The sequence below is a fragment of the Schistocerca nitens genome, chromosome 7 (genome assembly GCF_023898315.1).
Source record: "Schistocerca nitens isolate TAMUIC-IGC-003100 chromosome 7, iqSchNite1.1, whole genome shotgun sequence".
Lineage (NCBI taxonomy): Eukaryota > Metazoa > Arthropoda > Insecta > Orthoptera > Acrididae > Schistocerca > Schistocerca nitens.
In genome coordinates, this window is record NC_064620.1 from 627,291,978 (window position 1) to 627,308,651 (window position 16,674).

The 16,674-nt window shown below is 39.6% G+C and overlaps 1 protein-coding gene across 4 annotated transcripts in view; it reads right to left on the minus strand.

Moving 5' to 3' along the window:
- Positions 1–512: 512 nt before the first annotated feature.
- LOC126194919 (HSPB1-associated protein 1) overlaps positions 513–16,674 on the minus strand; it is an 88,116-nt gene continuing 71,954 nt past the window's right edge. For 2 of the 4 annotated variants that reach the window (XM_049933296.1, XM_049933297.1), the window contains exon 7: positions 513–1,549. In XM_049933296.1, the coding sequence (XP_049789253.1) occupies positions 1,139–1,549 (411 nt within the window). In that variant the 3' untranslated portion in view covers positions 513–1,138. The remainder of the gene's footprint in view (positions 1,550–16,674) is intronic. The other 2 variants (XM_049933294.1, XM_049933295.1) reach the window with 2 other exon arrangements.

A 16,674-nucleotide genomic window follows, 5' to 3' on the forward strand; every position in this document is an offset into this window, starting at 1 on the left:
CATGCACAGAAACATGCAGTTCACAAAATGAAAAAATGCAGAACACTATGGCTACAATATTAATGGGTCTCAATTAGAACCAGTCAACAGATACAAATAACTGGCTATAAACAATGTGTACAGATATGAAAAGAAATGATCAAATACACTCATTTGTAGGCAAGCAGGTGGCTGACCGGTTCAGTGGCAGGAAACTAGGAAGAAAACCCAGTCAGCCTAGATACAAGACTGCTTAAAAATCACTTGAGTAGCCCCTTTTAGAATACTGCTCAAGTGTGTGGGACACATAACAAGTAGGACTAAAAGGGATATTGAACATATGCAAAGTAAGGGTAGCAAAAATGGTTACATGTTTGTTTTACTAAAGGGGGAGTGTCACAAAAGTGTTGAAACAGCTGAGTTGGTACACTCTAGAAGACAGATGAAAATCATCCCATGAATGTCTACTTACAACATTTCAAGTATCATATTAAGTGAATAATCTAGATATATTCTTCAGCCTCAAACTTAACAGTCACACACAAATCTTGAAGAGACAATTAGAAAAATTACAGTATACACAGAGGCATTTATGCATTGGTTTCTCCCTCACTTCATATGTGATAGGAATGGGAAGGAACCCTGACATGTGGTATCATGCTGAGAACACTCTGCTATGTCTTTCACAATGGTTTGTTGAGTATGTACGTAGATGTGGAATTACCATAAGGCTTGTAAAATCCTACAATTTATTATAAAAATATGCAAAACACATGTACTTAAAAAAAAGGAAGAAAGAGACAACAAAACAGTTATACAATGGATATCACACTGAAATCATTGCTCATTTTTCTGACAGACACAGCAGACTCTGCATCTTCTAATTAACAACTAATTTGAAGTGGTAAAATTGCATCTTCACTTATCTGTCTAAGCATTTTAAAGTTTCTATTGAGTGTACATATTATTTAACGAAACATTCTTTACACAATTACATAATTCATTGCAATTAATGGAACACCAAATAACAAATTTAACTGCAGGAAACTCTTACATGGACCAGAAAGAAAAGAGGAAATAAAATATGATGCGAATGGGTTTTGGAAATGGTTGACTGTGTTGCCTTGTACAAAAATATTAATGAGAAGGTCAGTTCCTGTCATCTTAAATTTGTCTGTTTATCTGTTTTCAGAAGTACATCTCTGACTGCTGCGATGACTGTTGGGTGGCAAAATGCATTTAGACACTCTTCTAACAGTGTTCTTTGACAATTCTTCTCAGAGTCCGATTTATCAAAAGGTACGTTTTTACATTTATCAAGCAACAACTGCTGAAAATCTGCTACTGGGCAAGTAGGTACAATATTCAAAGCCGTTTTACTTATGGTGGAGTATATTTTACTTTTGTCTTCTTTTTCTTCTTTGCTTGCTGTAGTGCTCACTAACTTATCAGCAGTAGTGTGTGTGTCAGATGTGGTCACATCTTCAGAGGTTTTATTCTGTGTGTGCCTCTCCAAGCTTATCTGCACTAGCTGAAGAGTATCTTCAAGTGGAGAGACTGGCAAGTCAACCTATAAAAAGAGAATCCACAGAGCAGTCAGCTTCACAGTTCATTTACAGACTGTCACACAGAAATTAAATGTAAAAGTCAACATCTGATAGATTCAGGCTGAACCTGGGTCAGTGAAAATGAGATAGATTTGTGAGTAATTACAAACTTGCCACTAGTACCTGCAGTTCAAATTTTTCACATTATGTTTTTTCAAGACATTGAAGAATGTAGCAACTTCTGGGTACTGGAGTGACTTTTTTAAAAAAAATTATGTGACAATATTTAACTTGAGAAATAAAATTTAGTTACTTATGGTACATCGTGCAATCTCAAAAAATATATAAAATGAATCTGAACACTCACTTTTGAAGTAGTACAAGAGGAAAAGCACTGTAATATTTTCCAGTAAGCAACTCCACAGCATATGAATCGAGAATGGAGAATCCATCAAGCATTGAAAAAATGAATACCAATGCCTATAGACACAGTGTAAGCAGTTCACACAGGGAAGCATTGTTATTTGTTGTTAGACAAGGTGCATTAGGTGTATTTTCTAATGGCTTATATTGTAAAGTTGGGTGTGCAATTACTGGTAGATTGGAATGTTGTGATATATCCGATGAAGTACACTACTGGCCATTAAAATTGCTACACCATGAAGATGATGTGCTACAGATGCAAAATTTAACTGACAGGAAGAAGATGCTGTGATATGCAAATGATTAGCTTTTCAGAGCATTCACACAAGGTTGGCACTGGTGGCAACACCTACAACGTGTTGACATGAGGAAAGTTTCCAACCGATTTCTCATACACAAACAGCAGTTGAGCGGCGTTGCCTGGTGAAACGTTGTTGTGATGCCTCGTGTAAGGAGGAGAAACGCGTACCATCAAGTTTCCGACTTTGATAAAGGTCGGATTGTAGCCTATCGCGATTGCGGTTTATCGTATCGCGGCATTGCTGCTTGCGTTGGTCGAGATCCAATGATTGTTAGCAGAATATGGAATCGGTGGGTTCAAGAGGGTAATTTGGAACGCCGTGCTAGATCCCAATGGCCTCGTATCACTAGCAGTCAAGATGACAAGCATCTTATCTGCATGGCTGTAACAGATCGTGCAGCCACGTCTCGATCCCTGAGTCAACAGATGGGGACATTTGCAACACAAGAACCATCTGCACTACAGTTCGACGACGTTTGCAGTAGCATGGCCTATCAGCTCGGAGACCGTGCCTGCTGTTACCCTTGACACTTCATCACAGAGAGGAGCGCCTGCGATGGTGTACTCAACAACGAACCTGGGTGCACAAATGCCAAAACGTCATTTTTTTGGATGAATCCAGGTTCTGTTTACAGCATAATGATGGTTGCATCCGTGTTTGGCAACATCGCATTAAATGCGCATTGGAAGCGTGTATTTGTAATCGCCATACTGGTGTATCACCCGGCGTGATGGTATGGGGTGCCATTGGTTACACGTCTTGGTCACCTCTTGTTCGCATTGACGGCACTTTGAACAGTGGACGTTACATTTCAGATGTCTTATGACCCGTGGCTCTACCCTCCATTCGATCCCTGCGAAAACCTACATTTCAGCAGGATAATGCACAACTGCATGTTGCAGGTCCTGTACGGGCCTTTCTGGATACAGAAAATGTTTGACTGCTGCCCTGACCAGCACATTCTCCAGATCTCTCACCAATTGAAAACGTCTGGTCAATGGTGGCCGAGTAACTGGCTGGTCACAATACGCCAGTCACTACTCTTGACGAACTGAGGTATCGTACTGAAGCTGCATGGGCAGCTATACCTGTACACACCGTCCAAGCTCTGTTTGACTCAATGCCCAGGTGTATCAAGGCCATTATTACGGCGAAAGGTGGTTGTTCTGGGTACTGATTTCTCAGGATCTATGCACCCAAATTGCATGAAAATGTAATCACATGTCAGTTCTAGTATAATATATTTGTCCAATGAATACCCGTTTATCATCTGCATTTCTTCTTGGTGTAGCAATTTTAATGGCCAGTAGTGTAATAAGGACAGCAATTAAGTTTTTAAAAGAGCTACACAGGCCTCCTATTACTAATAGTCCAGACCATCACTTTTTTTAAGGTTATGCAGGAACTATCAGTCACCACATAAGGACAGGCAGGAATGTGCAACAGAGAGATTCCTAAACATCAACAATGCAATGCTTGGTACATGCAATGGAAAGACACTTCATACAGAATTTCAAAGATGGAAAACAACACCAAGAATGCAGACTTTGAGGATGAAACCAGACAGATTGGAAGGGCTACTACTATGAGAAACAATAATCACTGTAAATGCCACTGATTACATTTCTGAAGGCTTCTTCAGTACTGTTAATTACCACGGAAAAAAATGTTTCTCCATGATGAAGGTGGCCTCAGATTCCTTTGTTGTGGTTTCATACGACCAATGTGGCAAGCTGGCAGCAGTGAAAGTGTATGATTAGAAGCTGAATGGAAACAAAGTGCACACATGTGGAGACATGATGGACTTTACAATAGGTCAAGATGAAGACACGGCCAAAATAATAATGATGAGAGATGAAGAGAGACATAACAAAGATATGCCATGGTTAAATTCCCTGCTACTTTCTATGCCCACCATTTAATCACATAACCACATGCAGATACACACAACAAAATGATAGCTTTGGCTAGGCCACAAAAATTTTTTGTACAATAGAAGTTCTAATGGTCAGCCTCAAAGATGAATTAGTGTCACTAAGATAATTGGAAAACTGAGCAGCAACAGAGCTATGCCGTTGTGATGTGGCGTACATTTCATTAATGCAAGCACATCCCTGTGGGAAGAGGATAAACTCTTTCTATCACCATAAGGGTGCTGAAGCACATTAGAGATTGTTAGTTCTTAACATGACTGCCATCATGTGGAGATTTGTTTGACTTGTTCCGGTGTAAAGTCAAGTGCCGGCATGCCAGGCAGGAACATTAGAGCAGAGGGGGGCTGTGAAGAAGACGTCAGAAAATAGTATGCTGACCGAGCCCTCTCTAGGACAACGATGCAATGGCTGCACCCTCTACATGAAGAGGACATAAGCGCCGCGCCACCTGGCTGTGACCCAGTTCTCTGAGTTCCATAGCAGCGATTTCAAGAATAGCATCAAGACTAGTCAGTTCACTTCTATTCTGTAGCATTGTCTATACTGAAGAGATTTCTTATTTTGTCTGTCACCCTTTGCTTGCAACACATCTGTAGTTCACAAAGTTAAGAATTATCATTTCCTTTTGTAATAAACTTCATTAATATGATTTGTTGGAATTGTTGTGTAGCGACCAGAGAAAGCAGGTTTCCTAGGCACCCCATATTCGATGAGTAGGCAAGATACAAGACTTAAGAGACCATTATATATAAAAAGAATGACTGTCCACATGCCTGAAGAAATTATGAGTGCAAAAATCCAGGTATGCATTGTTAACTTGAATAATGCAGAAGTGGAGCTAATGCAAGGTTCAGTCATTGCAACATCATCTAACATCTACATCTATATTCTGTAAACCACTGTGTAGAACACTGCAGAAGGTACTTCCAGTTGTAGCATTTGTTAGGGTGTTATCTCATACCATTTGCATATAGAGTACATGAAGAATGATTGCTGAAAGACCTTCGTGCACATTGTAATTAAGCTAATCTTAGGACTTTCAGGGTTAATTGGTACCTTCATGCGTCTGCCACTTCAGGTTTTTCAACATTTTTGGACATACTCATGTGAGTCATACAACCTTGCCACCCTTCTTTGTACACACTCAAAATCCTCTGTTACAGTTACCAGGTACAGGCCCTACACACTTAAGCACTATTCTTGGATAGTTTGCAGAAGTGTTTTGTAAGCAATATCCTTTGTTGACTAGCTGCATTTTCTAAGTATTCTATGAATGGACCTAAGTCTGCCAGCTTCTTTATCTATGTGTGAATCTGTATAATTGTTTCAATGTGTGTATTCACAATATGTTACATGCTGGTGTTTCTGCAAATTGAGTGTTTTAAATTGTGACTCACTGACATTGTAGCCATTGAATAGCACATTTTTGCATTTTTTCAAGTGCACAGTTTACAGTTCTGAACATTTAAAGCTAGTTGTCAATGTTTGCACTGGTTTGATGCCTTGTCAAGATCTGACTGAATATTTGTGCAGCTTGTGTCATATAGCACATCTTAGGTGACAGATATATTGGATGGCAGTTTTGTGGACCATTTCTGCCATCCTTCTTGTAGATGGCCATGAACTGTGCTTTCTTCCAACCAACAAGCATAGTTTTTTGTTCAAGCAATCTAAATTATGGTTAAAAGAAGGGCAAATTCAGTCTTAAATGCTGTATAGAATCTAATTGGGATTCAATCAGACTGCAGTATTGTCCAATTTTGACCATTCCAGATATTCTCAGTGGAATATTCACTAATATATGTATCATTTATCTTTGCAGGGGTGGAAATTTAAAGTGGGATAATACTTCTGTGACCTTCTGTGTAAAGGAAGATTTGGCAATAGTCTTCAGCATTCCTGTTTTTGCTTTTCAACTCTCACTTTCAGTTTCTGTTTTATCTATGAATGGCTAGATACTAACTTTAGTGCCACTAAAATGCATAGATGTGACCAGAATTTTGTTGGGGTATTTTGATAAGGTTCTGCTATGGTAATTTAAGAATTCAAGCATTGCCAGTGTATTTCAATTAAAATTTTTCTATCTATAGATCTATGCTTTGCTTTACACCAGTAGTACAGTAGTTGCTGTTTCTTTACAGAGACTACATGCCAAAGCCCACCTACCATCACATGATGTTCAACAATGTACACATCTGTTCTGTGTACCATCAACAGTTATAGTTCCTCTAGATGTTCCTTCCCAGAGCTACATGTTGTGTTCCAGTTTGAGATGTGCACCACTGCCTGTATCTAGTTTACTGGACTTTTCAACTATTTTAGTTGCACTTTGTGCTTTGGTAATCATTATTGGTACAACTGCCTCAGGGGTCACTGATACCAGATTTGATGAGGATATCCTTAAAGATATCCAACTTATTTCCATGATGTGTGGAATTCCGAATTATCTGCTCTGTTAAGTTTTCTGAGAAGCTATTTAGTATTGTTTCACAAGATATCATGCCACACTCACCACTTAAAAAACTATAATCATCCCAATTGATTTTAGGATGTTCAAAGTCTCCTCCAATGATGAAAATGTGAAAGGTGAACATAAATAATAGTGAAATGAGGTTTTCTCTGAAGTTTCAAGTCACATCTGGGGTTGAGTCTGGCGTCAATACAACAATCCAATGATATGTTTATGCCCACCCTTGATACTGAGTCTTGCAGAAACACTCTCACATGTACCGTCTATTACTACCATGGTGTATTTGAGTTTTCTGTCCACTGTGGCATATACACAACCTCCATTTTCATGAGCCTATCCTTTTTATTGGCCAAAAATGTCAGTGATGTCTATTTCTGAGTTAAGCATTCTTTCTGTACCTAGTAATAAAGTGACCTCCATTGCCTTTTATGACTGTGTCAATCTCTAACACTTTGTTTTGAATGCTTTGTCGTTTGGTCACAAGGATTATAATAGTCTTGCCTGGAGGGAGAGGGGTGGGGGAATTTCTTTGGATCCTGCGCCAACAGTTTCAGTTTCAGTGAAAGACAGCACTCTGAACTCCTTGGTTAGATGGATGGATGCGATACCCTGGGTTATGTCTGGTAAATGTCTCCCCTTGCGCAGAGCCTCCAGATTTATGACACATACAAACAAATACGCAAATGTGTGCATGCATACGGACACATGCACGATAGTTAGCTCTCTCTGTCTGACACAACATCTTTTGATTGCACAGTCTCAACAGCTTAAGACACTGGCAGATACCATTAGGAGACTCAGTTTCTGCTTTTGACACACTACAGAAAAACTGATAGAAAAATAAGCAACACTGACAGTGTTCCTTATATAATATTAGCTGTATTTCCTCAAATGTCACTCACAGTTGATAATTTGGTAAGCAGCCATCACTAAATGTGCACTAACACAAAAAGTATTGTGATGTATTAAACCTATACAGTAGCTGGTAGATTTACGCTAACAGTCGTTTAAATTTTTCATTGTTGATGCTTACACTTTGGCTGTTGTTTGTATGAATATTTCAGTTAAGAAAGCCTCCTTCAGTCATTTTAATATATTATTTATTGCATTACGCATTTCAAAGCCTGTGGCTTCATCATCGGCTACATTTTGGCTGTAGCTACATGTTCATTCTGCCAAAGAATGAGTTAATTAGATGAAGGATAATGTTAAAGAAAATCTGCTACCAGTCACTTCTGAAGATGATGATGTTTGGTTTGTGGGACGCTCAACTGTGCGGTCATCAGCGCCCATACAAAGTCCCAATTTTTTCACAGTCCAATTTTTTACACAGTCCAATATAGCCACTGTAATGAATAATGATGATGATCAAATGATGAGGACAACACAAACTCCCAGTCCCCGGGCAAAGAAAATCCCCAACCCAGCCAGGAATTGAACCCGGGACCCCATGATCCAAAGGCAGCAATGCTAGCCACTACGCCCCCCAGTCACTTGTGAAGGTAGGCTTATTTAAAACATTTCAGACTTATGCCCATACTCCAGTGAATACATTAAGTTTAGTCTTTCATTCATGTGTTAGTGATCACTGTGCACAAGAAAAACAGAGACAGATGTAAAATGATGATGGAAGCAATGTGTAGAGGATGATGGTTGATTTGGATGTGAAATATAATTTTCTGCTTTGATCAGAGCACCACTACCCATCAACACCTATCCTACCACCAGTGGCCTCCATGTCAATCCTTCATAGCATCCAGACCCTCAATTGCCGACCTTTTTCTGCAGTAATACCCTTCCCAACTCCTTCCCAACATATAACAATATCCAAATCTAAACAGACCCAAAACACTTGTGAGCTTAGCCACCAAAAACTTCAATCCTGCAGAAATTTTAGCCCTATCCAAAGGCCTCACCTTCAGCCCCACACCCAAGTTCAACCATGCTGGACTCATCAAAGACCTACTCTCCGTCTCCTGATCCCCACAGTGGAAACACTTTTTTAGCTACCAATCCCTCCTACCAAAACCAATCCAATCTCAACACCGAATCTTGCCTCTTCCAGTACATACACACAACCAACTGTGACTCTCCTCCTCTACCACCTAACCACTGTCTAGTTACCTTCTAGGAATTTGTTACCTGCAACTACACCTCATAATCATAATCATAATCATCAAAATCATCATCATCCTTCCCAAAGTCCATTACCTCTCAATGGAAGAAAGAAATACATCCACAACCTCGAGACTGATCCTGCAGACAAGGTTCTGCAAGTCATGATGAATCACAGCAACTACCTGACAGAAGGCATCCACCAATTATCTGGCTCTTCCCACCACAGGCCCCTGCCCTAGAGACCCCATCCCAGAAGTCTAGCACTCCAGAATCCTTCCCCTGAACCCACCTCCCTCCTCCCTTGAATGATTGCTCACACACTAACCTTATACATGCTTCCCAAAATCCATATGTCCAACAATCATGGATGCCCCATTCTATCTGGTTTCTGTAAGCCCATTGAAAAACTCTCCATTCTTGTTAACCAACACCTCCAACCTCCCATATTAAACATACGAACTACTACCTTGAGAGACTCTTGACTATCCCCACTGCATTATCACGTGGATTCCTACTAGTCACTGTTGATGCCATCTCCCTCTAAACCAACATTCCCCATGCCCATGGCATTGTTGCTATCGAACACTACCTCTCTCTCAATGTCCTTCCAATCCCAAACTCACTATCTCATTATTCATACACCTAATTGTCTCCTCACACATAACTATTTCTCATTTGAGGAAAAGATACACTTGAAATGAAGAAGAAGAAGTCGAAATGAAAAGAAAAGAAAAGGTGACACCACATGAAGGATTTCTCGATGGGATGGAACTTGGAGGACGTGATGTACATCTACAGACTAACAAATGATTACAGTTTCAGAAAAACTGGATAATTTATTCAAGAGGAAGAGCTTCACAAATTGTGGAAGTCAATAACACATTGGTTCACCCCTGATCATCATGCAAGTAATTATTCGGCTTGGCACTGATTGATAGAGTTGTTTAATGTTCTTCTAAGGGATATCGTACAAAATTCTGTCCAGTTGGCATGTTAGATCATAATAAATCCTGAGCCCTCAGCCCTCCCCTTAATGCTCCAAACATTCTCAATTGGAGAGAGGTCTGGCGAACCTTGCTGGCCAAGGTAGGGTTTGGTACATATAAATACAAGCAGTAGAAGCCCTCACTGTGTGTGAGCAGGCATATCTTGCTGAAATGTAAGCTGAGGGTAGCTTGCCATGTAGGACAACAAAACGGTGTGTACAATATTGTTGACACTCGACTGTGCTGTAAGGGTGTCATTGATGACAATCAAAAAGGTCCTACTATGGAATAAAATGGTACCCCAGATTAATGCACCTGGCTGTTGGGCCATATGGTCTGTGACAATCAGGTTGGTATACCATCACTGTCACTACCCTGGGTGTCTCTAGATGTGTCTTTGGTCTCGAATCTCATTGACTGGAATAGAATTCCCTTCAGTGATGAGTCCCACTTTGAACTGGACTCCAATGATCAGCCAGATAAAGCCCACCTACCGTACACACGGTGAGAGTTTCTACTGCTTGTCTCCGTTCTTGCCAAACGCTACCTTGGCCAAAATGGGCACTGGGTCTCACCACAATTGAGAATGTTCGGAGCATTATGGGCTGTACCCTCCAACCAACTCAGGATTTTGATGATCTAACATGTCAATTGTACAGAGTGTGGCATTATATCCTTCAGGAAGACATCCAACAACTCTATCAACCAATGCCAAGCCCAATAACTGCTTGCATGAGGGCCAGAAGGTGCCCAGTGTGTTGCGAAACTCTTTCTCTTGAATAAATCATCCAATGTTTCTGAAACTGTAATCATTTGTTTGTCTGTACGTGTACATCAAGTCTACTGACTTCTATTATTTTTTGGTAATTCCTTATTCCTTCAAGGTGTGTCCTCCTACCCCACCCTTACAGTGCAAGAGCCTGTTCAAAAAATTCTGGAACTTTGCCCACAAAATTTTTCTATGCTTACCTTTTACTTATTGTGCAACGTTTCCTTTGAAATACTCTCTTCCACAATTGATACACTGCTCCCAATGCCATTTCCACATTCGCAAGCAGTCTTGGTACACCTCTTGCCCTATCTGTGAATTTTCTTTTATCTCATCTATTGTTGCAAATCTTTGTCCTTTTGATGAGGTTTTCAACTTTGGGAATAAAAAAAAGTCCATATGGGCCAGGTCTGGAGAGTATGGAGGATGAGGCAGCACAGTGATTTTGTTAGTCATGCACCAACAGGGAAGAACGTGCTGGTGTGTTATTGTGATGCAAGAGCCATGAATTTTCTCACCACATTTCAGGCTATTTCCTTCTCATATTTTCTCGCAGGCATCGCAACACATCCTGATGGTACTACTGATTAACAGTTTGTTCCTGTCGCACAAATTTGTGATGAACTAATCCTTCAAAGTCAGAGTAAATTATGAGCATGGCTTTGACATTTGCCTGACTTGAGCAGCTTTTTTTGGTCTTGGAGAACCTTTCCCGACCCACAGTGAAGACTGAACCACGGTCTCAACATAATAACCGTAGGACCACATCTCATCACCAGTTATGATTCTCTTAAGGAACATCTTCTTATTATTTGAGTGATCTAAAAGTTCTTCGCAGATTGTGAGGCAAAGGTCTGTCCGGTCTTGACTCAAGACCTGTGGGATGAACTTGACAGCGACACAATGCATTCCAAGATGTTTTATCAGGATTTCACAACATGATCCAATTGAAATGTTACATTCTTCTGCAATCTCTTGAACATTCAGTGTTCCATTGGCATGCACAGTTCTGTTGACATTCTTGACATGAGCATCATTGGTACACATTGATGGGCCATTTTTAAACTGAGTGTAACATTTGTGACACTGAGTATGGCTTTAGCATTCATCACCATCTGTCTCTGTAAAGGTTTTCTTGAGTTTCACACAAAATTCAACTAATATAGCACTGAGCAATAACTAACTGACATACAATAATGAAACTTTCAGCTGTTACATTTTAAACACAGGTGAGTGCAGGGACGCTAATGGCAGAAGTACTTAACAGAACTACCAACAGAAAGAAGGCTCTGCAATGGGTAACACTTTGTGTAGCCTCCTATCGCATATTTCTATAAATCGCTTAGTTAACAAATTTTTAAAGGGTAAAAGGAAACTGACAGAAAAAGTAATTTATTATAAAAGATATGTTGTTGATACTGACCTATGTTCAATGACATCGTAAATGACATAGACTGTCTACCAGCTGAATTCAGCTCTCACCATACACACACATACTTTACAGTACAATATTAAGTGAATCAGTCTATAAATTTCCTTGATCTGACAGACAGGAATGAATACAAGCATGATTTTGCCATGTACAGGAAACCAACAGCCACAGACCTTCTACCCTCATCTAATGAGGACCTTACCTTTTCTGCAAATGCACTTATGCTGTTTATAGAATTTTTCTGTTTCTACAAAGCACATTGACTTTTACAAATAATAATGTTTTTTGTAACAAAATTTTCAATTTTTCTGGCCACAATCTTTCCAATTACTCTAGAGAACACTAGTGGAAGTGATACAGGACAGCAATTTGCCTTATCTTCTGTTGAGTCCTTTTTGCAGAAATTAATAGGAGGTATACAGAATTATTACCTTATTTCATTCTTCTCAGTGCTCTCTAAAAGCTGGGCACGCAAGTGGATTTTTGTGACAGGCCAGAACTGCAGGCCATTTCCGTGGACACTGTTGATGAATCTGGTCTGTCATTTTCCAGTATCATGCTGACCCTACCCATTGGACCTATTCTCTGATTCGTGCCCGGAGGCTGGATCCATTTGTGTGTGCAGTAAATCAGTGAACTTTCTTGATTTTTCAGTAAACTCAGGACTATAGTGCATGCTTAACAGGTCAGAGGTCCAGGCAACAGATTTCAGTACTCGTGACAACATCCAACAGAAAGTATATTGTACAGTGTGAAATATTTAGAAATTATTTTATGGCAGTTAAATTTTTGGATTTTGAAACTTGTTTATATCATCAACAGGAAGTTATTATGGATGGTAGCAGGAAGAAAAGTTGCTGTGATTTGTGTGCTATGTACTTGACAGTAAAAAAGCACAGAATAATCAAAAGATGGATTGCCAAAAGGCAATCTTCCAGGCATATGGATCTGACACAGAAACATGGGCACTCCTCTGAGAATCAGAAGATGTGATATGCTAGGAAAAGGTCATTCTCAACTCTTTTGTAAAGTACAGTAATTCTTAATACCTGCAAAACAATGGTTGTAGCACAGTTATGGGTAACACAACAATGAACTTAGTACAAGCAACTCTTTGTTGGTACTCCCCACTCAGAGACATATCAATGTGATCCTGTGACCTTGGCAGAACTACTAAGGCTTCGCCCCCTTCCTGAAAAGCAACTTTTCTGCAATATTTCAATGTTTACAACATACATTTAGGAAATTTTGTAATTTGTAAGGTAGGTTGATTAACAATGAAGATTTATTGAAAAAATATTTCTTAAATCAGCTATAGAGATGAAACGATACAGATAGTCATATCATAGGTGCAACCACAATGAAGGACTGTCTGTGAAGAGGACAGATTATGCTGTACCTCATGAAAAGGGGCAGCAGCTTTTTCAGTAGTTGCTGGATGACTGACTGACCTGGCCTTGTAACATCAACCAACATGGCATGCTGGAACTGCGAAAGGCTGAAAGCAAGGGGGAAACTACTGCTGTGACTTTTTTTTTCTCAAAGGTGTTCTGCTGTATTGAACAGTTAAATGAAAATGGTGTCCTCTCAGGTAAAATACTCTAGAGGTAAAGTAGTCTCCCACTCGCATCTCTGGATGGGGACTACTCAGGTGGATGTTGTCATCAGGGAAAACAAAACTGGCATTCTATGGGTCACAGCATGGTATGTTAGATATCTCAATATGGTAGATAGCTTAGAGAATTTAAAAAGGTAAATGGATAGATGGATGTTAGATGTAGAGGGCGTTAGTGAACTGCAATAGCAGGAAGAATGTGATTTGTGGTCAGGTCAGTATCAGGTTGTCAACACAAAATCAGATGCACATAATGCAGGTTTAGGTCTCATAATGAGTAACATGATAAGAATGCAGTTACACTACTATGAACAGCATAATGAATGCATTATTGTAGCAAAGATAGACACAAAACCAACTGCCACCACAGAAGTACTACTTTACATGCCTACTAGCTCCACAGATGACGATGAGAGTGATAGAATATATGATGGGGTGAAGGACATTGTTTAGATAGCTGTGATGAAAAGGAAGACATGGAAAATACTAACATAACATGGACCTGGGGAAAGTAATGGAAAAGGTCGCTGCCTGACAGAATATTGCAAAGAGTATAATTGCAACATTGCCTGTACTTGATTTAAGGATCATGTAAGAAGACAGTATATGTGGACGAGACCTAAGGACACTGAAAGGTTTCAGAGTGATTATGTAATGGTAAGATAGATATTTCATTTCAAGGAGCATATGTGGACACCGACCATAATTTATTGGTTATGAACTGTAGGTTAAAAGAGAAAAATTGCAAAACGACAGGAAACTAAGGAGATGGGACCTGGATAACTAAAATAACCACAGGTTGTTTAGAGTTTCAAAAGGAGCATTAGACAATGTTTGGCTAAAATAGGGGAAAGGAATACAATAGAAAATGAATGGATTGCTTTCAGGGGTGAAACAGGGACAGCAGAAGAGGTTCACATAGGTAAAAAGATGAGACCTATTACAAATCTTTTGTATGTCACATACTAAACTAACATAAACTAACTTATGCTATGAACAAAACAAAACACACACACACACACACACACACACACGAATGCCCAAAGGAGGACTCGAACCTCCGGCGGGAGGGGGCAGGCAATCAGTGACACGATGCCTCTAACTGCGTGGCCGTTCCACACAGCAAATTTGCTAGATGCGGATCTTGGTGAAGAACAGTTTTGGTCCAGAGAAATATAGGAACATACGTGGAAATAATGACCCTACATGTCCTAGAAGACATGTTAATGAACGGCAAACTTATGTTTATAGCATGTGCAGATTTAGAGAAAGCTTTTGACAATGAGGACTGGACTACACTCTTTGAATTTTTAATGGCTACAGCAATAAAATACAGGGATTAAAAAGTTATTTATAACTTCTAGAGAAACCACACTGCAATTATAAGACTCAAAGAAATTACAGGGAAGCAGTCGAGGAGAAAGTGAAACAAAGATATGGCCTATCCCCAACACCATTAAATCTCTAATTGAGCATCAAATTGTGAAATTCTATTTCTGCAATTTTTTTAAGTAACTTCTAATTATGATGATGAATGCATAATAATAATTACACAGAATCTGTAATAGTTGGGAACGATGCAACTGAAAGAGTGGGAAGCATTAACATGTTGACTGCTGTTGGGCCACCAGTGGCCACATCAGAACCATGTGTCTTATGCTGTTTGCCTTGTCCAGCCTGGTAGTGAAACATCCACCGTGAAACATATGGCAGTCTACATGTTAAATATGGCATGCTGCAAGGTTCAGTGCTTGGCTTGCTTCTGTTCTTGGGCTATGTAAATGATTTCCTGGAAATATCGAAGGACTCTTCAAAAACTGTAATGTTTGCTGATGACACAAGTATATTGATAAAAGGTCATACCTGACACACACAGGAGAATAATGGAACAGGTTTACAACTAGTTCATAGCCAACAGCATAACCCTTAATCTTTCAAAAAATTGTATGATGTACTCCCAAAGAAATGAAAATAAGTTACACGTACCAGAAATGGAAATTAATGGGTATACACTGTATGAGTCTCCATATGTGAAGTTTCTGATTATCCAGATGAATAATAAACCGAGGTGGCATGATCATGTGGATGAGTGAACTAAAAGGCTCAGTTTGACCTGCACTGTACTTAGAAATCTATCTCACTGTATCATCCTGGATAAAAGATTACTGTAACACTTTGCATACACTTGCTTGCAATTAATGACAACAGTGGATGAGTTCACAGATACAATCAATATACAAATAATTTCCATAATGACTGTGGATCCCTCTCTCGGGCTCAGAAAGGAGTGTTATATCCTGGTGCAAAGATCTATAGTAGGTCATTTGTGAACACCATGCAAGAAACTGAAAATTCCTATCTGAATACTTGGACTCAGGAATTAAAATTCAGCCTAACTCTACCATTTCAACAAAAAGAATCAATTTTTGATAATGTAAGTGGATAGATAAAAGATCTACTCACCAAGTGGTGGCACAAGAAAACATATAATGGTTAATTAAACATGCAATCTTTCAGAGCCAGTAGCATCTTCTTCTGGCAGAAGGATTGAAGGGGAAGGAAGAAGGATGAAGAAAAATGACTGGCAAGGTTTACGAAATGGGGAGAGTTAAGAAGTCACAAATAACCCTATGTCAGGGGAGACTTATCGGATGGGGTGAGAAGGAAAGACTGACTGTTGGGAACTACATGGGACACAATTTAGACAAGTGAGAAGTTAAAGGTGGAAGATAGGGCCATAAGAAAGGCAGAGATTATTGACAAGAAATCAGCGCGAGAGTTAACCCGATCAGAAAACTAAGTAAATTGTTTGTGGTACATGTGGGGGAGAACAGAAAGATCAGGAAAAAACAGCTAAAAACATTAAAAGGGAGTGAATAAAGGAACAGTTCCTGACAAGAAATGTAGAGACTGAAGAAAATTAACATAAAGTACGGATGGACGGGTGGCGAGAACAAAGGACATGTTGTAGTGACAGTTCCCATCTACAGAGTTCTGAGAAACTGGTGTCTGGGGGAAGAATCCAGATGGCAAGTGAGGTGAAATATGTATCAAGGTCATCACTGTCATCGCAAGAGGGTATTGCATGTTGCCAGTGTA